The 24,631-nt window shown below is 44.2% G+C and overlaps 2 protein-coding genes across 6 annotated transcripts in view; one reads left to right on the top strand and one right to left on the bottom strand.

The window, feature by feature from the left end:
* The window catches only part of tns1b (tensin 1b), a 320,407-nt gene that overhangs the window by 284,184 nt on the left and 11,592 nt on the right, over positions 1-24,631 (bottom strand). The gene's annotated exons all lie outside the window — the stretch shown is intronic.
* On the top strand, positions 12,563-20,211 carry LOC134460865 (gastricsin-like). The gene is made up of 9 exons (XM_063213456.1): positions 12,563-12,668; positions 14,159-14,282; positions 14,517-14,634; positions 15,624-15,742; positions 15,963-16,150; positions 17,105-17,221; positions 17,807-17,954; positions 18,765-18,863; positions 19,913-20,211. The coding sequence occupies exons 1-9, from the start codon at positions 12,613-12,615 to the stop codon at positions 20,078-20,080; spliced, it is 1,137 nt and encodes a 378-aa protein (XP_063069526.1). The 5' UTR covers positions 12,563-12,612; the 3' UTR covers positions 20,081-20,211.

Genomic DNA, 24,631 nt, shown 5'->3' with positions numbered 1-24,631 from the left:
GGGGGGCATGGGGGCCAAGAACCCCGGGCCTCACCACTTGGGGGGGAGGGGGGGGGGGCAGCCAATGGCTTTCGATCGTCAAACATCGCACAATATCTATGATATTTTGTGGGCCCAACGCCATTAACGTGCACATTTCTATGCTGAACAGCAAACTTAGTATTTATCAACTATCATGCTTATAATATATGTAATTTATACCCCATTACGATGACAGACTCCAGCACAACATGTGTCGAAGGGGGGCCTCTGACACATCTCCCGCCCCCCCCTATCACAATACCGGTGCTCCGCCCCTGCCCACCACCTTATACTAAGGAGGACGGTAATTTTAGAGCTACAATTGGGTGGTACATAAAACTGTCAAGTGTCCTTCAAGCACAAAATGTGTCCTGGGTGTATCAGACAGTGTGTGAGAGGGAAGTAGCTGCTCGGATGCTTGTTTATCATTTCAGTTATAGCTGTCCAACTGCTTTCAAAAGACAACACAATAGGTAGACAGACATACAGTAGGTCAAAGCATGTCTCTTTTTTTTGAGATGCTGAAAAAGAAATCATCAAGGTCAACAACACTGATTTTCCCAAAATGTCCACGTTTCAGACGTATTGTACTTTATCAGAGTACAGTGAGGCGTTATAAATACATTCATTTCTGCAAAAGAATGAGAATTGTCCTTCGATGACCTTTTCTAACTCTGTGAGTTCTCTGCAGCTGTGTCTGTGACAGCCAGCCAGTGCATTTTATATTTCAAAAAGGTTCACAATTGTTTTTTGTTGCTGCCCACAAGTGTTTTGCATAGATGCAAACAACTGTACGTTGGTTTGGCAATGTTATTTCTGTGTGTGGATCCATCTGTGTTTGTCTGTGTTTGTGTTGAGGGTGTGTGTGTGTGTGTGTGTGTGTGTGTGTGTGTGTGTGTGTGCGTGCGTGCGTGCGTGCGTGCGTGCGTGCGTGCGTGCGTGCGTGCGTGTGTGTGTGTGTGTGTGTCTGTGTTTGTGTTGAGGGTGTGTTTGTGTGTGTGTGTGTGTGTGTGTTGAAAGGTCCCAATTCAGTCAGGTTCAGTGAAAGGGTTTTAAAAATAGAGACGGCTTTCTCAAAACAATTTGTTGCTCTGTGGTGGTCTGCAAACCACTGAAAGATAGAGAGAGAGATTGAGACAGACAGATAGATTGAGAGAGCAGGAGAGAGAGAGAGAGAGAGAGAGAGAGAGAGAGAGAGAGAGAGAGAGAGAGAGAGAGAGAGAAAGAGAGAGAGACAGACAGATAAGACAGGCAGACAGACAGAGAGCAGTAGACAAACAGAGAGAAACAGAGAGAGATGGAAACATAGAGGGAGAAACGGATAGAACCCGAGAAAAATAGACTGGCAGACAGGCAGACAACCAGACAGACAGAAAGGCAGGAGACATTGTGTGTATGTATTGTGTTTTCCCTCAAGTATTATGGAAAAACACACACACACAGTAGACAGGAAGAGGCCTGCACCCCGCCTACTACGGAGTATACCCACCCCGCCTACTACGGAGTATACCCACTTCTAAATTTCAGGGGTTTCAGTATACCCACTTAAAATTGATTGCTCCATTATTTTAAATAGCACAAATATACACAGTATACTCACTTCAAAAAATGCTCAAAGTTACAGTATACCCACTATAAAAAAGTAGACTACACCACTGATACCCACCCCCCTTCCCCCTGCTTGGCCAGGGCAAGAGCTGGGGGAAATGCCATCATGACAGCTCATGAGATGTCACCCCTGGGTTTACAAAGTAAGAACAATAGCACGTGTGGCCCAGCTGTGGCCACTGGACTGCTGCAAAGGCGAACCAGGTTCGAATCCTAACCCGGGTTATTTCCCGATCTCTCTCTCCCGTTCATTTCCTGTCCCACTCTTCACTGTGCTGTCTAAATAAAGTTGAAAAACCCCAAAAAATATTAAAGAAAAAAAGAACAATGGCACGTATTCCACAAGTGAAGTAATCGGTGAGTAGCTGATCTACTGCTATGTCTAGAGTAGGGATGGCGAAAATTGAAAAAACTCTTAACCGGCTACTGAGACTCATTAACCGGTGGTTAACCGGTAATCTTAAATCATACAACGTTCGCGTGCCTGATATGCACAGCACTGATTTTTTAAAATTGTATTTTTCACATAAGCCTTTTTTTTGCTGCGCAGACAGGACCTGCCATGTCCAGCCACTGTTGCCAGATGGAAAATGCTGAATTATCGTACTAAAACCTCAAAATTATCGTTTTTTTGGGGCTTTTTGGGAGGAAATTATTATTATAATTATTATTATTATTACAACCGGTTAACCGGTGGCAGAAAATTTTAACCGGTTATCGTTGATCCGGTCGACTATCGGTTAAACGGTTACCGGTTAACATCCCTAGTCTAGAGCACTACATGTCTAGAGTGTTCATTACCTGTGAGTGCTGTGTTCCGTTAGAGTTGGCTGGATCAAATTGTGTGCGTCCATCCGTCTCAAATCTTTAATTGTTGGCTAACTTTTTAATGGTTGGACAGATTTTGACCACAGATGCATGAACAGATTCCCATAGTTGTAAGTATACGTAGAAGCTCTCTTGTAAATTACAACAATATGATACCACAAACTCGAAACCATGTAATATCATACTACTAGAAGTGTTGTAATTACATCTGTAGGAGTGCTTCTACTTCTACTTTATACAACAATGATTTTGGATGCTAATAATTTCAAGAGCCAGGGAGGGCCACTCTAGCCTCGCGCGCCATCCTACGTACTTCCGCCAAGACACTTGGCTCCGCACTACGTCTGGTACCTGTCCTCTGTGGAGCGATGTTGACCGGTAGGATTTTCGCCAGTGTTCTGAGTTCTACATTGTAATTTTATCCTACGGTAGGATGTTCTGTCTGACACGTCTGTTAAACGGTCCTACATCGCCATAGATAAACGTCAGACATGTTTGTTCAACAACTTATAAGTTAAATCCTGATTTTTCCAAAAATGCCCTTCCTGCTTCCTGCAATCGCGTCAGATCAAAGTCCAGACCATGAATACGAAATGGAAATGGTAGTATTATGGGATGGTCAGGACCAGGCTAGGGCCACTCTACAAGACAGCCACTTCCCTGCTAGGCCCAGCCTCGTTGCTCAGTCTCCTCACCCGGTCAGTCACCTTGCGTGGCCCAGCCTGGTCACCTCACTGGACACGGTTGGACATTACATTACATTACATTACACTTAAGGGCAGATTATAGTTCAGCAACGGCGCCTGTTGGTTACGGTCGCTAACCACTGTTGATGTTATAGATCTGCACACGAGGTCTCATGTCGTTAGCCACATTTGGCTACATAGCTACAAGGCTACAGTACAGTAGTCAGACTGCAGGCATTGTGCCGCGAGTGCTAAACTGATGTATTGTTTGTTTGTTACTTACTAATTCAGTCATTGTAGCTTCATTTATTTACACACACTAGAAAGAAAGCGTTCGTATTCCACAGAATATTGACAGTTTGGCTCTCGTAAACTACCAGAGAACTGTGCCACCACGAGAACAAGGAAGTAGCTAGACGACCAATCACAGCACCTTTTCTCTGTGACCTTCGCAACCGTTTGACGTGTAGTCAGGATTTTCTTGAGGCACGCGACGACGGTTGCAGAGCCTCTGCGCGGGGGGCGTGGTCGCGCACAGACGGTTGCACAGGCTCTGCAACCGTCAGCGCCAATAAGTATAAATTGGCCTTTAGCTGGGGCTTTTTATCCAAAGCGACTTAAAGTTATTTTCAGTACAGGGTATTGGTTACAGTCCCAGCAGCAATGTGGGCTTGGGTGCCTTGCTCAAGGACACCTCGGCCACGGCTGCCCCACATGACCTCACAGGACACGGTTGGATGGGAGATGCACAGTTGCACAGCTGCAGCAGGGCTGGGCTCCACTCCAAGGGTCCAAGCCCTCCAGCAGGGCCGTAGCCAGACATTTTCAAACACAGAGGTCAAATACTGTGTGCTGTACTGTATACCGTACATGTATTATGCTTCAAATACTTCAGTCAAACTCTTTTTATTAACCACTGCCTTGAGGATAAATGGTGGTGTCATATACAGACTGAATTTATCATTGTTGATCAGATATCAATTTTCATCATAGATAAATTTTAGATTCCTGAAAAAAAAATATAGAGGACATGACCTCCGTGTCCTCAATGGTAGTTACAGCCATGACCTCCAGGTGTCCCTCTGAACTGTGGCCCTCAGCTGGGTCTCATTCTGATGAGGATGATATTATTGCATGGTGTTGTTAGGAAATACAATAGGTTGCCCCTCCGTGCTCACTTTTGTTCCAGGGTTGTTTGGAATTTTTGTGAAGTGAATGGGAGGGGGTGGGCGGTTTAGATGAGGACAACAAGGCTAGTGCTCGATTAAAGGATTGTTCATGTTGGCTCTGTATTGCATACACTGTGACAAAGGGATTTGCTGGTGTAAACAACAGACGCTAAAAGTCAAGTCATAGCCAAGCAAGGAAGACAAACATACGCACCCACTTGAAAGTGAAGTGAAGTGAAGTGTGCACATCCCAGGAAAAGGTGCAGGACAAAGACTGTACTTTTCGGAGTGAGGAGGAGTCCACACACTTCAAATCCTTTTTTGTTGTTTTTTTTATTTCATGGCTGGATTATGTTTCGACAGTCTTCATCAGATTCTCTACCTGACTCCTCACTTTGAAAATATATGCACCCACACACGCATACACATGCGCACACGCACGCACCACTCATGCGCACACACATGTGCGCTCTTGCGCACATGTACTGACACATGCCTGCACATACGCATGCGCACACACATACACGTACACACACACACACACACACACACACACACACACACACACACACACACACACACACACACACACACACACACACACACACACACACTTGTAAAATGTAGAAGCTGCACTTCTACAGTACTTACGTATATGCCCTTTACACTTCATACAACAGCACCAGTTATTTGTCCACTCTATTCTTTGATGACCCAACTCTATTCTATTCACAATACTTGCAAAAATCCTTCGCTCTGAAGACAAAGCTGCATTTCTGGTGCCCTATCTGTCTACTGTATTCTCCCCTCCCCATTCATGCCAAAGGCTCATGGCAGGGAGATACCACCATGCTGCTCAACCCTACTCCAGCTGCTGCAGTTCATGCTATGCTGCTGAGCTATATGTTGTGGTGGTAATGCCCTTTCACAGTCACTGTTGTGGTAAGCCATTTCACAGTCGCTGTTGTGGTAAGCCATTTATTTCACAGTCAGTGCCGCTGACTCGTTACAGATTGTGCTTACAGTCAGTAAAAAGTGCAAATAAAATGTGCTGCGAAATGCCGCATGTTTACTGTGGCGCCTTTGCCACATGCTTAATTGCTCTTCTCTGGTGTCATTGGTGGGCAAGGCAGCACAGCAATGTTCCCCTCCACGTCTTCTGTGATGAGAAAGCCGTGTCGACGAAACCCTTTAAAAACCATTATGGTTAACGGTCTGAGGCTGGCACTCCATACTTTTACATCCTAACCAGGGCTCTAAATTAACACACGCCAACACGCCAAACACGGGTGAGAATTCATTTTGGCTAGTAGAAAAAATTACCTACCCGCCAATTTGGCTAGTAGCGCCCGAGTACAGTAAATTATGAACGGTAAACCGCTGCTTGAATGGCAACGATACGGCGAGATTTCCTACATTACCCATAAACACTACCGTCATGACGTAGCATCCCACCGTGGGCTTTCCGAAGCAGCTCTGGCAGCGGCTACTCCATGCTGCTGTTGCGCGCGACACGACAGAAAACATTTCAGACGAACAGCCTACTGTCGGCTACGCTCGCATTATTTTGACAGGCAACTCTCCTCCTCTGCTTCTGTCGCTTTCGCTCCACCACTTTTAACATCACTATTAGGCCTACTGTTACTATTAGCACTCACCGACACAGAACCTTTCTCTAACAGGCTGCCTTTTTAAGCTGCGAGGACCTGACCGAAGAGTTTTAATAACATGACGCGGATTATGCCTACTTCTGTTTTGTATGTTTTGTGGTGGTGGTTAGAGCAAGATTCTGTGTTGGCGAATAGGCCTACTAGTAATAATAACAGTAGGCTAATAGTAGTGACGTTTTTAAAAAGGAGTGGTTGTGGAAAGAAATTGCGACAAGGGCAGAGGATGATAACTATCTGTCAGAGTAGTGTGCGCGTAGCTGTCAGTTGTCTTCTGAAATGCTTTAAGTCCTGGCGCAACTTAAGTTGGAAAGCCCACTCCATCGGAAAGAAGAGCAGACCTTGCATAACCGTGCAAGTAGGCTACGTGAAAAAAAAAATCAATAACCAAAAAACTGCCAACGGCGACATTTCCGTGATAGTTAAACATAGCGTGCTTCTTGTCATTTTATTGCGCATGGTAGAGAAGAGCTCCTGGAGTAAATGAAGGTGTCTATAGCAGCATATAGGCTACATAAACACACAGACATACCCATTATTGCATGCGTGTGTGTGTGTGTGTGTGTGTGTGTGTGTGTGTGTTGATCTCTCCTTTCCTCCTCTTCTTTTCCTCTCATTTCTTCTCCTTCCTTGGAGTGTACAGATGTGAGGTTTTGTAGTGTTTGGCTGTGTGTTTGGTTGTAGGCTATGTTAAAGGTCTGTTGTGTGGCTTGAGTGATGTGATTCACTGTTTTCAGAGGTAAATATAAAGCAGAAGTTTAAAAAATAATTAAAAAGTGTATATAATATGCTTATTATGTTAATTAGGCCTATGTAGGCCTATAGTGTTTATGTGTTTTGGAAATAGTTGAATAAAATAACCATGATTTTTTTTTTTTTTTTTAAATAGCCTAACACATAGCCTAGTTTATTTTGGCGAGATAAAAAAAAAGGCTAGTTGACCTTCTGTTTGGCTGGTAAGAAAAAATGTCTACTAGCCAAATTGGCTGGTGGTGGAAAAAGTTAATTTAGAGCCCTGATCCTAACCCCTTAACTTTGGGGGAAAAAAATAAAGTTCAACGTCTTCTCAGCAAGGGCTGATCCTCAGTATCACTGATTCTAATTAGGCCAACGATGAGGAAAGATGGTGGGACTGGGGCAAAGATATAGAGGGGTAGGGGTGATGGGGGCAGAGACGTGCACAAATAGGGATGAGGTGGTGCTAAAGCACCTACCCCTTTGCACAAAAAAATACCCTTTTTGAACATTCATTTTTTTTGTCACAAGGAGGTGTGGTCCATGTTGACATGATAATCTACAAATGCTTTAAAGGCTAAAGCTACAATCAAAAGCATGTGACAACAATGTCCCGATATAATAGCCTCCAGTCTAAAGCCTAGTGAGGCAGTCGGAAGTTCCACATGCCCCCAACACTCCCACACCACCCTCCCCCCGCCAGCATCTGCTCTACAAAATGTCTGTACACGCCACTGCGACCAACTGTCATGGCAGCATTTAGAGTCGCTGCACATGACTGGAAAAGACTTCTTTGCAGCTACAGTCTAGAGCATGACACAGGAGTGGATTTTCACTCCCGTCCCATCCCGGTCCCAGAAAAAAAAATCCCTCCCGTCCCATCCCGGACTGGAGTAAAAGAAACAAATCCCATCCCGTCCACTCCTGAAAAGAATGTCTCCCAATCCTGCCCACTCCCACTCAAAATCAACCCCAATCCCGTTTCGTCAAAAAAACTAGGCTTTTTTGTTTGTTTTTTAAAGAAAAAATAAGCGGCATTCCCGCTCACATTCATTTTTATTCCCGCTCCTGCCCACTCCCATTCATCTTTATTCCCGCTCCTGCCCGCTCCCGTTCATCTTTACAATTTTGACTCCCATCCCGCGGGAATCCTGCAAGATCCGCGGGACCCACAGGAATTCCTGAAAAATGTCATCCTCTACTACAGCCCTCACTGCTTCTCATGAGGCCAACACTAAGGTTGGAGATGGGAGAGTGGGGATAGGTGGGGACAGAGCTGGACTGGACTTGAAAAACAGCCCATCACCAGCCCATCACACAGACCTTTGCTTTTCTGGGGTGCATTTCTCAAAAGAGAAGTTGTTAGCCTATTAGCAACTTCGGTAGTTGCCAATGGGGAAATGCATCGAAAGCCACGAAGTAGCTAATGTAGTAAGCAACTTTGGTTTTGAGAAATTCACCTCTGATTTGATTAGATTTGAAATTGTATTGTATGACATTATGATTAACTCAGTCCTCAGTCCACTGTCTATATTAGGGTAAAGATAGGCCAGTGGGCCATCCCGTCTAAATTGAGGGCCGGTATCAAAGGTATCTCTATCAGCCCCTGAGGACTGTTGGCCCACCCGCAAAATGCCATGTATGCCAGATTACAAGTCCACCCTTGGATGGGGAGTGCCATGGGAAGTGAAGGCCTGCGTGAGGTTGCCAGCTCCTGTTAGAGCTCAGGTGAGCGCTGGGCCATGGAACGAGGAGAGCAGACAGAGCTCTCGTGTGAACTCTCCAGAGAGATTAGTGAGATTCTGCCCTCCCACTCCCCGGCCGCCCCACCTCTTCTCCTCCTGCCAGAACCAATGCAAGCAATTACCATGCGGTCATGTGAAATCTTTACTGCGAAGAGCAGAAGACGAACAAGATCAAGATCAAGAACAGGCAGGTTAAGAAGACGAAACAGGATAAAGAAATGTTGACCACTATACTAAGTCCATCGTCTAGGGACAAAAACTTGCCCAAACTTCAAAAGATGAAACTCCAGCACACACACAGTATTTTAAAGTCTCTGTAGCCTACTAGTTCTTCTATGTTATGCCATGCTTGTTTGCGCATATACCATATTACATAGAGACTCGGATTAAGCATGTCCTCTGAGGGACGATTGTCATAATATGAGGCCTCTGCAGTGTAGGGATGCATAGTGTACATACATTCACAGTGGATCTTCACTCTGTAGGTATAATGCCATGTACTGTCCACTACACTGTCCAATATAAAAATTCAGTCTTTCACGACAATACCCCCATCTTGTGGTGAGAAAACTTTGGCCTTCTTGTGTTGTATCACTTGCACACACACACATGCACACTGCACACACTGCCCCAAAACACACACACACACACGCACGCAGGCACGCACACGCACACACACACACACACAGACACGTATCCATTATGATGACACAATACAAAAAGGCATACACCATACGCATTTGTCCACATAATGTTCAAAAAGTATGCCTTTGGGTTATCAGGAGCCACTCATGATTTTTTTTTGTTGCTTTCAACTTTGTCATTTGTTTCACAGGCCTTTACAAACAATGCTCTTTAAATGTCAGTCCAAAAGCTTGCCTATTCACATGCGTAAAGGTAGTTTGGAATTTCGCACTTTGTGGTCCAACTGAGAGTTCTCACCCTAAAGTAGAGTTCCCACAAGGTCAATAGCAATCTGCATGATGCATGTTTACTCCAAGCATACTCTCACACAAGCATACACTCACTCATGCTCACAGGGTAATGGAAGTACATGCTGGCAGTTACATAAGAGCGCATATTCCAAATCTTATCAAAGATAAGGAAATAATGGCAACGTGAGTGTGGAAGTATCAAACATCAAATCAAGTCCGACTGATTGTAACACACCTTTTCAAACAAGCCACGAAGAGCATTAGCTTTCGTCAGATCATTCCCACTGACTTCACACACATTTTCCAATTCCTTTTTTTTTTAAAATATAAATTCCTACCTCCTAATGGGTGCTTTAGAGTTTCTTCTTTCAACTTCTTTTTAACTAATCAATTCTTCTACAACATCTCCAGGGCATAATTATGTGTTTGTGTTCTCAACTTTGCCATGCTAAGCATTGCGACTGCAGCTCTGAGTTCCAGGTTTGTCTGTTGATGCTTTATGATTTACAGGAAGGGACTATACAGTATGTTTACTTACATGTATGTGCAATGTTTACCAAGTACGTATTTCCTCCATCTTTCAAAATTGAGGGGGGCCTCAAAAGTGCTCTTTCCCTAGGGCTCAGATTTCCTAAAACCGCCACTGAATCCCGATCATCACTATTGAATGCAGTAATTGAAATGATAAGTGAAATGTGCATAATAAATAAATGCATTACATGATGCAGAAGTGCATGACTATTAAAGGGTAACTTCTGCCAATTTCGACATGCAGTTGTAATGCTCACACTACCCTGGAGTTGTCAGTAACTAAGTTTCTTTTTTTTCTTCAGCCTTTTCCGAGATCCTGGTCATTGTAGTGGGGGCAGGCGTTTGTTTATATTTAAAAAAAATATATCTTGATTTATTCCCAATAACATCCAAAAGGTTATGCAACATCAGCAGTCAACTAGCAAACAGTGATACCTTTTGGAATAATATTTGGAGTAGGCCTATGTTAAGAAAGTTTTTCATGTAAACAAAATCTGCCCCCATTAGAATAGCTCAGATCTCGGAAAGGGCTGAGTCGATAAATGCAGCATCACTGAGTACTGACAAGTCAAGGGTAGCGTGAGCAATACAACAGCATATTGAAATTGACTGAAGTTATCCTTTAAACACCGGCTAAAGGAACTGAGCAAGAATCTGGCACCAAGTGTTCCATCAAGCATCTTCAACAGAAGACTCAGACAGAAGAGGCATCCCTCCACTGTTATGACTAGAGAGGACGCACTGGAATGACAAATAAAGGAGATGGAATTTGACGTTTGCTTTGTTTGCTGTCTTGCGTGTGTTCCCCCTGAAAATACACCAGACAGCGACGAGACCTCGGGTGGTCACACTTGAGGGAAGAGACAGCGCCACAAGTGTGGTGGAAATCCAAATGTTTGCCTAGAGCCTTGCACTTCAAACAGTCACCACCATTTCAAAAGCAAAGCTAAACAAACCAGAATCACAGGGAGAAACCCTGAAAAAGACTTTTCCTTAGTTTGTGCATTTAGTTAGTATTTTCTCTTTAAGTGCTGAGGGGCCTTGTTTACATGACACATTTAATTCAAAATTAACTCAATTTAATTCTGAATAAACCTTAAATTCTACTTTGAAAACATCATGTGAACACTTCACAATTCACAATTAAATGAAAGTTCAATGTTAACACGACGAAACTATTCAATTATGAATCATTCATTTGAGACTTGAGACTTATAGACACTTGTGGACACTTTGGACACTTTTTCACTGTTTGGCTTTGGCTGCTCTTTGCTTATACCATTCAGCTATGACACATGTGATTTACTACTTTTTTCTTGTCATTACCAACCATAGCTATGTGTGTGTGTGTGTGTGTGTGTGTGTGTGTGTGTGTGTGTGTGTGTGTGTGTGTGTGTGTGTGTGTGTGTGTGTGTGTGTGTGTGTGTGTGTGTGTGTGTGTGTGTGCGGGGGGGTGGGGTGGGGGGGTCTAACTTTGTCTAAATGTATGTAAGCGTGTGCTATATATGATCATATGTGCAATGATGTGTGTAATGTCTTGTGTGTTCTGTTTTTCTATGTATGTATGATACTAGACACCTTCATTTCCCTTTGGGATCAATACATTATACTCTACTCTACTACTCTACTCTACAAATTAAAAACGCCATGTAAACGTAGCCATTGAACAATATCCTCAGCTGCAGGTCATCAACAGCGATGCACACCTGTTTATTCTGCTAATAGCAATCCAGACAACTGGAAACATCTTTTTTTTTCTTCTAGTAGCAGGAGAACTGGCTTCCGTTAGTAGAGAGATGATCTGATATTATCTGGCCAAGTGCCAATCACTTGAGAAATGATGAGACGGCGACACTCCCCTCCCGCCTGCCTGGCTCCATTAAAACAGATGGCAGCATGGCAGCCTTATTTCCAGTAGACATATGACGGCATGGGGGCCACATTAATTTCAACTGTGTGCTTCATTATTAGCCGTGAGGGTGGGGTGGGGGTTGGTGAATTTAGAGCTACTCCTCTCTGTAATTACTATGTTTGAAAGTCTGACTCATACACACTTTATATGTGATGACAGTAGAGATGATGTTCAGTGACATATGTGCATATAACTGTTTACAGTAGCAGAGAAGGGAGCAATTCGATCACAGCAACTGATATTGCAGGAATCAAGATTCCTAATTAGATACAAGGCCAAGTTTCAACACTTGGTAGGCCCTACTTTAACATGAGACATTTATTTCGTAATTAACCGACTTTAATTCTGAATAAAGCTTAATTACGCTTTGAAAACGTCTTGTAAAAACCTCTTAATTGGGAATTAATAAAGGAAATATCAAAGTAAACTCGACGGAACTATTTCATTCTGAATTATTAATTCAAAATTAAAAACATAATGTAAACGTAGTGACTGTGTGCTCACACGGTCACTTCAGAGCTATTCTTATCAGTAAGTTAATTTGGGAAATTAAAGAAGGAGAAATAATTATGCGATAAGGCGCATATTAATTAATGTGGCAGAAAACATACAAACATGCCCTAGATAGATGAAACGCTTCATATCTGCATAATCTTATCGGCAGCCAGTATTAAAAGTGCTAAGTCATTTTTACTGATGAGTTGAATCCCACATGCTTATAAAGCCTGCCACCATAGCACTGCTGTTATGACAACTGCCAAACCAAAACACTGCAATGAAACATCTCATTTTCAGCCTGCTGTGCCTGACAGTGGCCGAGGGACTCTTGAGGTAAGAGATTAGAACTGTCCAATACACTTTTTACTTTTTATTGGACTGTCACATTGTGAAAAAAGGTCGCACCATGCATAGGTTTCTTTATTACACAGACGCGTTTCGACGCTCTGCCTTCCTCAGTGTGCCTTGATGGCACACTGAGGAAGGCAGAGCGCCGAAACGCGTCTGTGTAATAAAGAAACCTATGCATGGTGCAACCTTTTTTCATTTTTCAGTTTTACAATATTTTGGTCAGCACCCTTAAAAGGAAGAGAAAAACTGTTGGGTGACGCCTGCTCCAACCCTTATGAACTGTCACGTTGTAACAATTGAGAAATCCTCACCCCTATCATACTCAGTGTGACTGCTTTATGATCACTTTACCTTTTGCCTTAATGCACCTTACCAGGATTTATGTGCTTTGTTGATTACTATGTATGCCTTAGTTATCTTTACTGTACATCAAATCTACATCAAAATACAACTCTACATCACTGTGCTATATCTTAGACTTAACTGTCGACTCACATTCTTGGTCATGTTAACCTCTTTACCTCAACTCACAGAATGTTTTTTGCACAATTGCCTTAATGCCTTAATTTCCCTCCGGGTATCAATAAAGTTACTCTACTCTAGCCTACTCTACTCTAGAAAGTGATCTACTCTACCATTATTTCTGATCATACATTGTGTATTTATAAAAGCTCTGTTATCTGCAGTATCAGACCATCTGCGACCTTTCGTGAATCTACCGTAGGCATTTGTGCGCATTCTGAGAGTTGCTTTGGGACGTGTCGACCACAAAAACAACCAAGCCATAGAAAAATGCAGAGAGACACTGTAAGTTTTAGCTAGAGATGAGTCACAGAGAGCTCCACCATATGAGTGGTGGAACGCATGTGTTGATGAAGGAAAAAGTTGTTTTTTTTCTTCATGGCAGATAGACCACAGAGATAGCATTCAAAAGAAGTGAGGCCGCAATGGTATTTGAAAACAAGACTGTTCTTATTGAGTGAAAAGAAATTTCAAGAAAATAAGGAAAACACTTGGTGTCTGAGTGACAGATTGTTCTACATTGAAAAGAAATAATAAAGGTAGTAGCCACATAATGCACGCTGTACCACCAGTGGCAAGCTGTAATAGTCATTGAAAAGTGAACTACCATCGTACTACACTAATATGCCATAAAACAAGGCCTTTAGTAATACATTATGACTTGGTCATATTGCCATTCTGGTAACAGCTAATTTATACAGCTTGTCTTAGCAGGCTAATAAACTCACATTTGGGGGACTCAATAAATATACAGACCTTTATTAAAGCATTTCTTTCCAGTTTAAAGTTCTTGATTGAGCACCTGGACTCCAGACGCTCAGGATATGAGCTTATTAGTCTCTATCCTGTATCAGTGTGGAGACCTTTATTATTTCTGTTCAGATTGGATTTTTTTTTGGTCCAGCTCCGGTACATTTGTGCACACCTTTTCTGTCTTTTCTTTCTTATAGAGTCCCTCTCAGCAGTCGCAAAGAGATTTACGAAGAGCTCCAGAGAAGAGGAGCGCTAGATGGTGTGCATCACCAACTTAGTGCAGACAACATGTACTCAGAAGACCTTCTCAACCTGCAGGATGTGCGTACAAAATCTCATTCACCGTCCTAGGCCGCAGCATTTGAAGTATAAAAAAACAAGGGTTTCCTGTACTGTACCCTCACACCAAAACAAATCTCTGATCAGATTTCTTCTAAGTCTCACACTGCTGCCATGAGAAAAAGTATCACTGCATTTCTGCAGATGATGCATTGAACAATATTCTGCAGATTTCACACGTGCCTTGTTATTTTATCCATGCTCACGTTTCTCTAGATGTCATACTTTGGTAAAATCGATGTGGGGACCCCGGCTCAGACCTTCTACGTCCACTTTGATACTGGATCCACCACCCTCTGGGTCAACTCCATCTACTGCACGAGTGAAGCCTGCAGTATGTACACACACACACACGCACGCACATGCACACACGCACACACACGCACACACACACACACACACACACACACACACAAACACACAAACACACACGCACACGCACACACACATGCGCGCGCAAACACACACACACACGCTCTCTCTCTCACACACACAGACACACACACACACACACTCTCTGTCTCTCTCTCTCACACACACACACACACACACATACACACACACACACACACACACACACACACACACACACACACACACACACACACACACACACAGCAATCTGCTGTGCATTTGCCCATTAGTGTGGTCAGCTGGCTAGCATGGTTTCGCAGAGCTATTTACAGGTTCAGCCATAGTGTCACATGTCCCTCAGGATAGGAGATCATTCACCACACAGGCAGGATGGATACCTCTGTGATCTTTTCAGGGATTGCGCTGGCACAAGTGGCAGATTAGCATGGCCGCGGAGAACAATGGCTGGCTTTGTTGAAGTGTGATTACTAAAACGCACAGCGGGTGATACTGTAAATAAACGAAAGTCATGAGAATGTGGCGCATGCGAAGAATGGGTCCCCCCCTCCAGACTGAACTGAGCTGTGGGCCCCGACGGCCGGAGGCCCCGACGGACGGAGGCCCCTGGGGCATTTTCCGGCACATGTGAGCGATCAGACCTCTGGCCCCTGTGTGTGATTAGGAATGCCAACTCGAGTTACGCCAGGCGGGCGTGCGGGCAGGGAGGCAGGGAGGCAGGGAAGGCAGGCAGGCAGGCAGCACACGCTCTGGTCATAAACGACGGGGAAACACAATAGCAAACACATGCACGAGATGTAATTACGAGGAGGATGGGACGCGCACACTTGTTGTTTGCCGTTTCCCCCCTGGGCACTGATTCTCACACCCCTCTCTCCTGCTGCCAGCCAACTCATGGTTCGGATGTTAATCCCCCCCTCCTCTCTCTCTCTCTCTCTGTTGTCTCCCCAGCACACCACTCACTCTTCAACCCCCAGAAGTCCTCGACCTACTACAGCTACAATGAGAAGTTCTCCATTACGTATGGAACTGGAAGCCTGACTGGCGTCATTGGCTATGACACCGTGTCTGTAAGATACAATTGATGTCAATCCAGAGAAATACGTTTACTGCTCTGTGTAAAACCTCTTAATGTTACAACTGTAGAATATAAATCCTTTCTGAACACCAGTACCAACCATACCATATGTTGGACCTATATGTGCCAATCATAAAATGTATCATCTACAAACATAACAAAGTGAAAGTGAATGAAATGACTAGTAATTAAGGAATGTGGTCAATGCCAAGATGGGGGATCTTGCCGTCAAGAAGCAAAAGATAGGCCTGAGTGTGACGGAGCCCGGCAGCCACTTTGCCAGACCTCTGCATGACGGCATCATGGGATTGGCCTTCAAACCTGACCAGCAGACCATCGTGGACACCATGATCTCAGAGGGCCTCATCCAGGAGCCCATCTTTGCCTTCTACCTAAGCAGGTTTAGTAAAAATGCATAAGGAAGAAAAATCCGCACTCACGAACTGCGTCTCATTATTTATTTATATTACCACCATGTCCAAAAAGCAAACGCGTTTCGGCTATCAAGCCTTCATCAGTGCGTGGTCGCACTGATGAAGGCTTGATAGCCGAAACACGTTTGCTTTTTGGACATGGTGGTAATGTAAATAAATAATGAGACGCAGTTTGTGAGTGCGGATTTTTCTTCCTTAAGTTGATACATTTTATCGCGCACCCAAAGACTTTCATTTTTCCAAGAAGTTTAGCGCGTCCTTTGCTAAAACTTAGTAAAAATGCATACACTCCAACAGTGGCCTCCACTTATTTTTCATCAAGTGCCAAATTATGTTGGGCAAACAAGGCTGAGGTCCAAACAAATGATCGTATGGCCACAGATAGCACACATATACAGTATGTTTTCATTTGTTCCAAACTCATGGCGGGCAAAATGTTTGCCATGCCCAAGCCGGATATGGCCATTTGGAGACCACTGCTGTAAAACATTACAGCACGTTAAACGCAAAAAAGTTTCCCTCCTGCCTTAGGTTTGTACGTTTACTCAGCATTGAGTTGAATTAAGTCTCGACAAGTTGAGGTAGACTTAACTTGCTTTTTTGCGTTTAACTGGCTAGCAATGTTTAGTTTCAATGGATGAGTTTATGGAGTAAGATTATACAGAGTGTGTGGGAAGCCTACAGTAATCGTACTGTAGGTACTAGTACCATAGCTACTGATAATAACGGCAGACGTTACGCGAGCCTGTCTTTGTTTTCTACCAAAGAAGATGAAGAACAAGTCTAGTCATTGATCATGGGCCCAAATTCCAGACAACCATCTCAGACGATCAATAGTACAGAGTTACACATTTACAGCTGTATCAGTTAGTGCATAAGTAGACTTATCGCATCCATAATATATCTCTTCTGTGTTCCAGGAACTCTGAGCGTGGCAGTGAGGCTGTGTTTGGCGGCACAGATCCCACTCATTACCAGGGCGAGATCAACTGGGTCCCCGTGGCCCGGGACAGCCACTGGCAGCTGGTGTTCGAGGGGTAAGGCAGGCATTGCATCGATGGCTGGTGTTAAGCCATGCAGCGCTAAATACAGCTCCCCAATGGCACACCCTAAGTCGCATGTAGTAGTATAGTTGTGATATGCCCAACACTTGCTCCAGCACTTGGGTTTCAACACAATGTGCTGCAGATGATGATGTCATGGTTCTATTCCCATTGCCAGAGCTCTAGATTAACTTTTTTCATCGCAAGCCAAAATGGCTGGTACGTAGATGTTCGTTTACTAGCCAAACACACACTTACTATAAGGTCAAAGTGGCTTGTAAGTTGGTCTTTTCTTCCAGCCAAATTGACATTTCACCAGCATTTGACCATTTGTCGGGTGTTAGTTTATGCCAGTTTTCCACTGCTGGTTTTCTGGTAGGCCTACAGCTCGACATAACGCGACTCGGCTGCACCTTTTTGCTTTCCGAATAGGCAAGACACAGCTCAATCGTGAAGCAAAAAGTGGTGGCTGAGTTGCGCTGCATCTAGCTGTAGGCCTACCAGAAAACCGCCAGTGGAAAAGAGGCATAGAGAAGAGCCCATTGCAATGGAGTGACCTTCATAGAGCTTTCTCCACAGGTTTGAGGTCAACCACCACGCTACCGGCTGGTGCAACACTGGCTGCTCTGCTATCGTGGATACTGGCACCTCGCTGCTGGAGGCCCCCCCTCAGTACGTGGATGGACTTCATGCCATGCTGGGAGCCTACAAGGATGACAGTGGCGATGTAGGATATACCCCTTCCTATTTACACTACACCTTACACATTCACATAGGCTATTGAAAGATATTCCCTTCATCACTGTAAAACATTGCAGCCAATTAAACATAAAAAAATAAGTTGCCCTGCTGCCTTAAGTTTGTAAGTTGACTCAACTTGAGAAAGCCTCGAATTGAGTTAAGCGTCAAGTTGAGTTAGCTTACAAACATAAGACAGCAGGGCAACTTACCAATTTGCATTTACTGTAACTGGCGTGCAATGTTTTACAGTGGAAATATGCTACAGTATGCACACTTGCACTCACCTATATGTATATACACACATAAACATACACAGGGCAATATGACACAACGATGTGCATACATGCAACCTATTTTCCTAAATCAATCCAGTGTCATAGAAACCTGAGCCACAAAGTAAGCATGCATACACGTAAATACACAACTTCACACCCCTGATAGCCAGTACTTTTTCTTACTTAATCTCACATCTTTCACCTACATTCACTACCAAACTTGGTAAATAGTAGTCCCCCTGCCTTTCACACCACCACATGAAATGTTCCTCTGCACTTGGCAACACCATGACTGTAAACCAAACTTGTGTAACATCCATAGTCTCCCACTGACCCACTAGGGTTAAAATCTAACTGACTGTGAAATGCAAACATGCTTGAGTAAGCGTGGGCCCTGTTTGCCTCTCTCTCTCTCTCTCTCTCTCTCTCTCTCTCTCTCTCTCTCTCTCTCTCTCTCTCTCTCTCTCTCTCTCTCTCTCTCTCCCTCCTCCTCCTCCTCCTCCTCCTCCTCCTCTTTGTAGTATGTGTTTGACTGCAGCATTGTAAGCAGCAGGCCAACCTTAACCTTCATCATGAACGGCGCCCACCTCCACCTTCCCCCCTCTGCTTACGTGCTTCAGGTAAGTGCTAGAGTGCTACTGAGTGCCTGAGCCAAACGCTGGCTTATATTGTGCAGTGATTCTCAAAATGTGGGTCCTTAGCTGGGCCCTTAGCCCCTTAGCGCAGACCTTTTGTTGTTTATGTTTATAACCCCAATGTCACAAAATTTGAATGGTTATGTCTGTCTTACTCTTAATATGTTACTTATGTCTGTAATGTCGTTGTGAAGTTATGATGTAGTTGAGTATTTTCAGCAAACAGTGAATAGGCCCGCCGGCGACTCCATCTGCCGTAAGAGGCTATGGTATTCCAAGCAGGCCTTGAAATCATTTTCTACAAATCAACATAATATTTGTGTGTGTTGCTGTTGACAATTTACTTGAGTTTTATTGTTTATTGGGTCAGAAGTGGGCCCCGAACATTTGTAAACATTTCAAGCGGGCCCCAAGATGGAATGGGTTGGGAACCGCTGTGCTGGGCCAAACACTGTCTTATATTGTGCCGTTTTTTTAGGGCCACATGTGTTCTCAACACACTGTTTATGCTTTTTCCCTTGAGAAATGGGAATGCACCACACCCACTTAAATAGTCATGACCTTGGCCCTTTGAGGAGTAAGGATTTTTTCCCCCTAGTCCTTCTAGAATTTTACTCGGAACCCCCAGTCCTTCTAGAATTTTGCTCGGAACATTCTACAGCTCCCAAAGTACCATGTGCTCAGAATCCTATTGAGAACTCAAATTTCTGATGAAGTTCTAATCACAGTCGACACGTTTTGCTGTCTGAGTAGGACTTAACAAATTCATACAAGAATAAATGCCACCACTTACACAAATTACGTTATTCTTGTGCTTCAACCGCCATAGACATAAGCTACTATATACCTGTGATTGTACTCCTCAAAGGGTTAAAAACACATTTTGGCCCTGGTCCTTTTCCGAGCCTTAAATGTCTCTCTCTCTCCAGTCCCTTCCTGTCAATGTCTTCACTGTCCTATCAAATAAAGGCAAAAGCCCCCCAAAAAATAAAAAATATATAAAAAACACATTTTTTTCCCGGATGAATGCACAGAAACAGGACTCGGATGGGAACCAGTACTGCATGAGTGGGATCAAGAAGTCCCATGAGAGCTACAGGGATGGACTTCCCTACTGGATCCTGGGCGACGTGTTCCTACGCCAGTTCTACTCCGTCTTTGACCAAGGCAACGGTAGAGTGGGCTTTGCCCAGCTTGCTTAGAGTCAACTGCAAACTGGGCAAAAGTACTTTGGTGCATTGTGTGTTTGTAGGAAACCATGATGGATTTTCATGACCGAATGAACCTGAGCTTCTTCCTTTGCGTCTTCAATAAAGTGTTTGTCAGCACCACATGTCTGTTTTGAGTGCATTTCTGTTCAGTTCAAACACACAGACACAGACAAAATACATGCACACGCATATACACACACACACACACACACTCTCACTTACACACACACACACACACACACACACACACACACACACACACACACACACACACACACACACACACACACACACACACACACACACACTCTCTCTCTCTCACACACACACACACATGCACACACACACTCTCTCTCTCACTCACTCACACACACACACACACATGCACACACACACTCTCTCTCTCTCTCTCTCACACACACACACACACACATGCACACACACACTCTCTCTCTCTCACTCACACACACACACACACATGCACACACACACTCTCTCTCTCTCTCTCTCACTCACTCACACACACACACACACATGCACACACACACACTCTCTCTCTCTCACACACACACACACACACACACACACACACACACACACACACACACACACATGCACACACACACACTCTCTCTCTCTCACACACACACACTTACTCATTTGTCTCCCTCATCGACATTGGCAAGAACACGAATGCCCATTTACTGGTCATCCACTTGATGCCTAAATTCCATCAGTACCCCCCTAACTAAGTCTCACAGTCCACTGCGACTTTGCATTCCGATGCAAATACCTGTGAAATTCCACCGTTTCGGAATGTGGAAGTGTGCAAGCCTATCCTTTAAAAAGCGGCAAGAGAGCGAGTCCACCAAAATTATCTGCCTCGGCTTGTTACAACTTTTGTTGCGGAACGGCGGAGGACAGGGAACAAAAAAAAAGATCTGGGTCTTTTCTTTCTTTCTTCCTACATGCGTATTCTGAGTAAATGCAGCATGTCAAAGGAAGGATTTATGACCTCCCCCAGAGGAAAAATAAAACCCAACAAGCCTTTCTCGAATGATGAAAGCACAGGCTGTGCGACCTGGACAAGGCCTTTCCCTGACCAAACTACGCTTCTCTGTCGCACTAATTACCATGCGGACTCTGAATGGCAAACTCTTCTAAGAAACATCTGACCGCAAAAACAACAACAACAAAAGCCAACGTCGGTCTCAGCCCCGGCCCGAATGCGATGCGCGATGCCCTGAGAGACTGAGGCTCCCTGTCCCATCTCCTCGGGAGGCTTTTTCAGTCGACCAACAAAAGACGACCCAGGCAGGCAGGCAGGCAGGCAGGCCTGGAATTTGTGGAAGCTCTCTTGGGTTGCCAAGAAGAAAAATGGCGCTGCTGCCCCATACGGTTTGAAAGGCAAGAGACAAGACCTTCCTCCCCATAGAAGAAAAAGTGTCAACAGAAATGTTGGATGAAGGCCACATTCATCAATGCACAAAGAAGACAGAGGAAGACAGAGATGAACGGAAGTGGGGGGGGGGGGGGTTCAACTAAAGAGGGGGGCATTATGTCCGTCTAACTCTGCATGCATAGGGAGATGTTTAAATTGGAATGGCCTTATCGGGCCACATAAAGGAAGCCACACAGCCATAACCCTGGGAAAAAATACAATTACCCCCTCTTACTTAATCTATCATGGGGGGCAGCACATGTCATCCCATCCTCAAAGTCATGCCATTTAAATGTAACTAGCTTTAAGTGACTGTATTACTGTTTTTTGTAAACCTATTATCCCCCTATTGACAGAGCCATTGTGTGGGACTTTCTGCGTCAGTGCTTCCCTAATGTCTAGAGAGCATGCCTGAGAGGCCGTATCTGGCCATTTCCATCCTGGTTGTTTTTACTTGATCCCTTTGCAAAGTTTTCTCAAAAACACTTGCTGCCTTTCAGGAGAAGGGTCATTTGCAACACTCATACGCACACGAAATTAAACAACCTAATGGTGTTGTGCTAAAATAACAACAGTCTCTAAGACCTTCAGTCAAACGTTTGACCTATAATTTTCTCTGACTCAACGGTAAGCTTGGTTAAAAAGGGTAAAATGATCTCTACTGTTTGAGTTCTTGTCTCTGTCTTGAGGTCCTCTTGAGGACTGGGGTTTCAGAAACCTGATGCTTACAGTCCTTTGTGCTGTCTTTCATGGCAGTTTTCATTTTCACCAGGCACTTTAAACGTAACGTTCTTGAAGTAACTCAAGGAGACTGATTGTTTAAAAAAAAAAATTTAAAAGCTGACAGATTTTGTAAAACATCAGAGATTCCTTAATGAAACAATATCAAATGTCTCCTGGTGCTTCCGGCCTTGTCATGTGGGGATGGAGCAATCTGGACATACTGACACATTAAAAGGTGGACTTAAATTTCCTTTCAACCATTGTTCTTTATTCAAAAATAAAGAGGCCGTGGATTCCACTGTCAGGAAAGATGTGGTCCCAAGTGCACTGCAGAGTAGAGTACTGTGTAGAGTACAGTAATTGTATTAATCCTGAAGAAAATTAAGTGTGTCTGTCAGCTTACATAAACACACAAGCACAAAACACACACACAAAGACCGTATACACATAATTGTACATTACAGTAAAAGTATAGCACACTCTTCACTACCACCACCATGCTCTCTCTCTCTCACATACACACATGCGCCCTCTCTCTCACACACACACACACACACACACACACACACACACACACACACACACACACACACACACACACACACACACACACACACACACACACAATCACACACACACACATACACACACACACAAACACTCTCACACTCTCACACACACACACCCTGTGAAGGTGGCGGCGGCAGCGAATCAGACCAAGCGGCCGGCCCATTGACAGTAAATAGAATGGACGCCAAATCAACGCTATTTGCCATTCAACGCTTTGAAGCCAGATTTGGGAACATTCCAACTTACATTCCACCTTAGCAACGCCAAACGCAGGTGCTGATTGGACAACAACAAGACTTCTAACGGTCAATCAAACCATGTTCTGATGCTCATTGGTCAATTTAACTTTTAATATCTCTCTAAAACAAAACATCACCACAAAAAATCACCACCCTGGTAAGTTGGAGAGCAAGGGGACCTACTAGTTGAGCGAACAATTATCCCCCTGGAGTGGCATTTAAGGGAGATACAGGGTTTTATGTCTCTCATAGGAATGAATGGGATTTGGCCATTTTTTGGTCTTTTTGGGTCCAACCTTGGCTCCAACTTGGCTTCAACAATGAAATAGAATTTTGGCCTCCATTCTATTTACTCTCAATGGGCCGGCCCGATCGAGGAGACATGAGGCATGTGTTCTGATCTCCTCCCGGCTCCAAAGCAAACACACTCTTTGTTTTCCATCCATTAAACTGTAATGTGATGTGTGGCCATTCCTCGCCAGCTCGCGTCGAGGCTGTGGCTGCCCGACGGGTACCGTACCGCTTGTGTTTATTGGGGCTCTCACCAGGGTGTGTATTGGCTATCCGGCCCAAAGGCGCTGGCCACAGGTAGAATGGGCAAACATTAGATGGCAAACACTGGAAGTTCAGACGTATTATTCATCATCAGGAGCCCTCTCTCTCTCTCTCTTGGTCTCGCCTCCAGATGTCGAAGTCGGGAAAGAGATGAATTGCAAACACCTTCCTGCCCAGCCAAGTTTTATGCGCAATCACAGACCCCTGCAGAGCCAAACGAGTACTGTACTGTATGTTGAGTGATAGGCCATAGGAAAGGAGGGATTCAGTTATGAAATGAAGTCGTATCAGAGACGGTTTAAATGCAGTGAACTTGTGAAACGCATTACACAATGCCTGAGACGAAGGGAAATAGAGAATCTTTGGTCGTATTTCACAGATGAAATCTACTGTATGCTGGATCCTTATCAGGCAGCTTTGCTATACAACTAAGCAGGCCCACCGAGGGGGGTGGGGGGGATTTCAAAGGGGTATGTTGTAACAGGCCCAGGGAGACAGGGGGCCCAGAATCGGGTTCCCATTACATTGTATATATTTTGTAGGGGGCCCTTTCAGATGACTTTGTCCTGTGCACAGCAAAAGCTGTCAGCGGCCCTGCAACCAAGAGAGATATACAGTACAGTACATTCCTCATTTAGAGGACAAAAAGGGATGCCCACAGAGCAATCAGTCTGCCCTTATTCTTCACTTCTGTTTTTGCTCACTGTGCGAAGATAAGGTTACCACACACACAAAGCGCAGCTCTGTAAACACTCTCCGCCACTGTGTCTGTAGGGTGATGGGAGCAGGGGACTTTTTTTCTTGGAAAAAGCTGCAACAAGATGCAGTAGGTTTCTTTGAACTGCCATTTTCTTCACCACATCAAAAAAATGACTTCTTAAAAGTTTTGACACAAAGTAATCACATCAAATGTATCTCGTAATGAGACTGTAATTCATTGTTACACTTTCAGATTATATAACGCTGCATTGTTTCCCCGTGGACTTCCAAGAGGGCAGGGCTGAATAGCACCAG

The sequence above is a fragment of the Engraulis encrasicolus genome, chromosome 13 (assembly GCF_034702125.1).
Source record: "Engraulis encrasicolus isolate BLACKSEA-1 chromosome 13, IST_EnEncr_1.0, whole genome shotgun sequence".
In the NCBI taxonomy this organism is placed as follows: Eukaryota; Metazoa; Chordata; class Actinopteri; order Clupeiformes; family Engraulidae; genus Engraulis; species Engraulis encrasicolus.
This window is presented reverse-complemented; position numbering and strand designations above follow the sequence as displayed.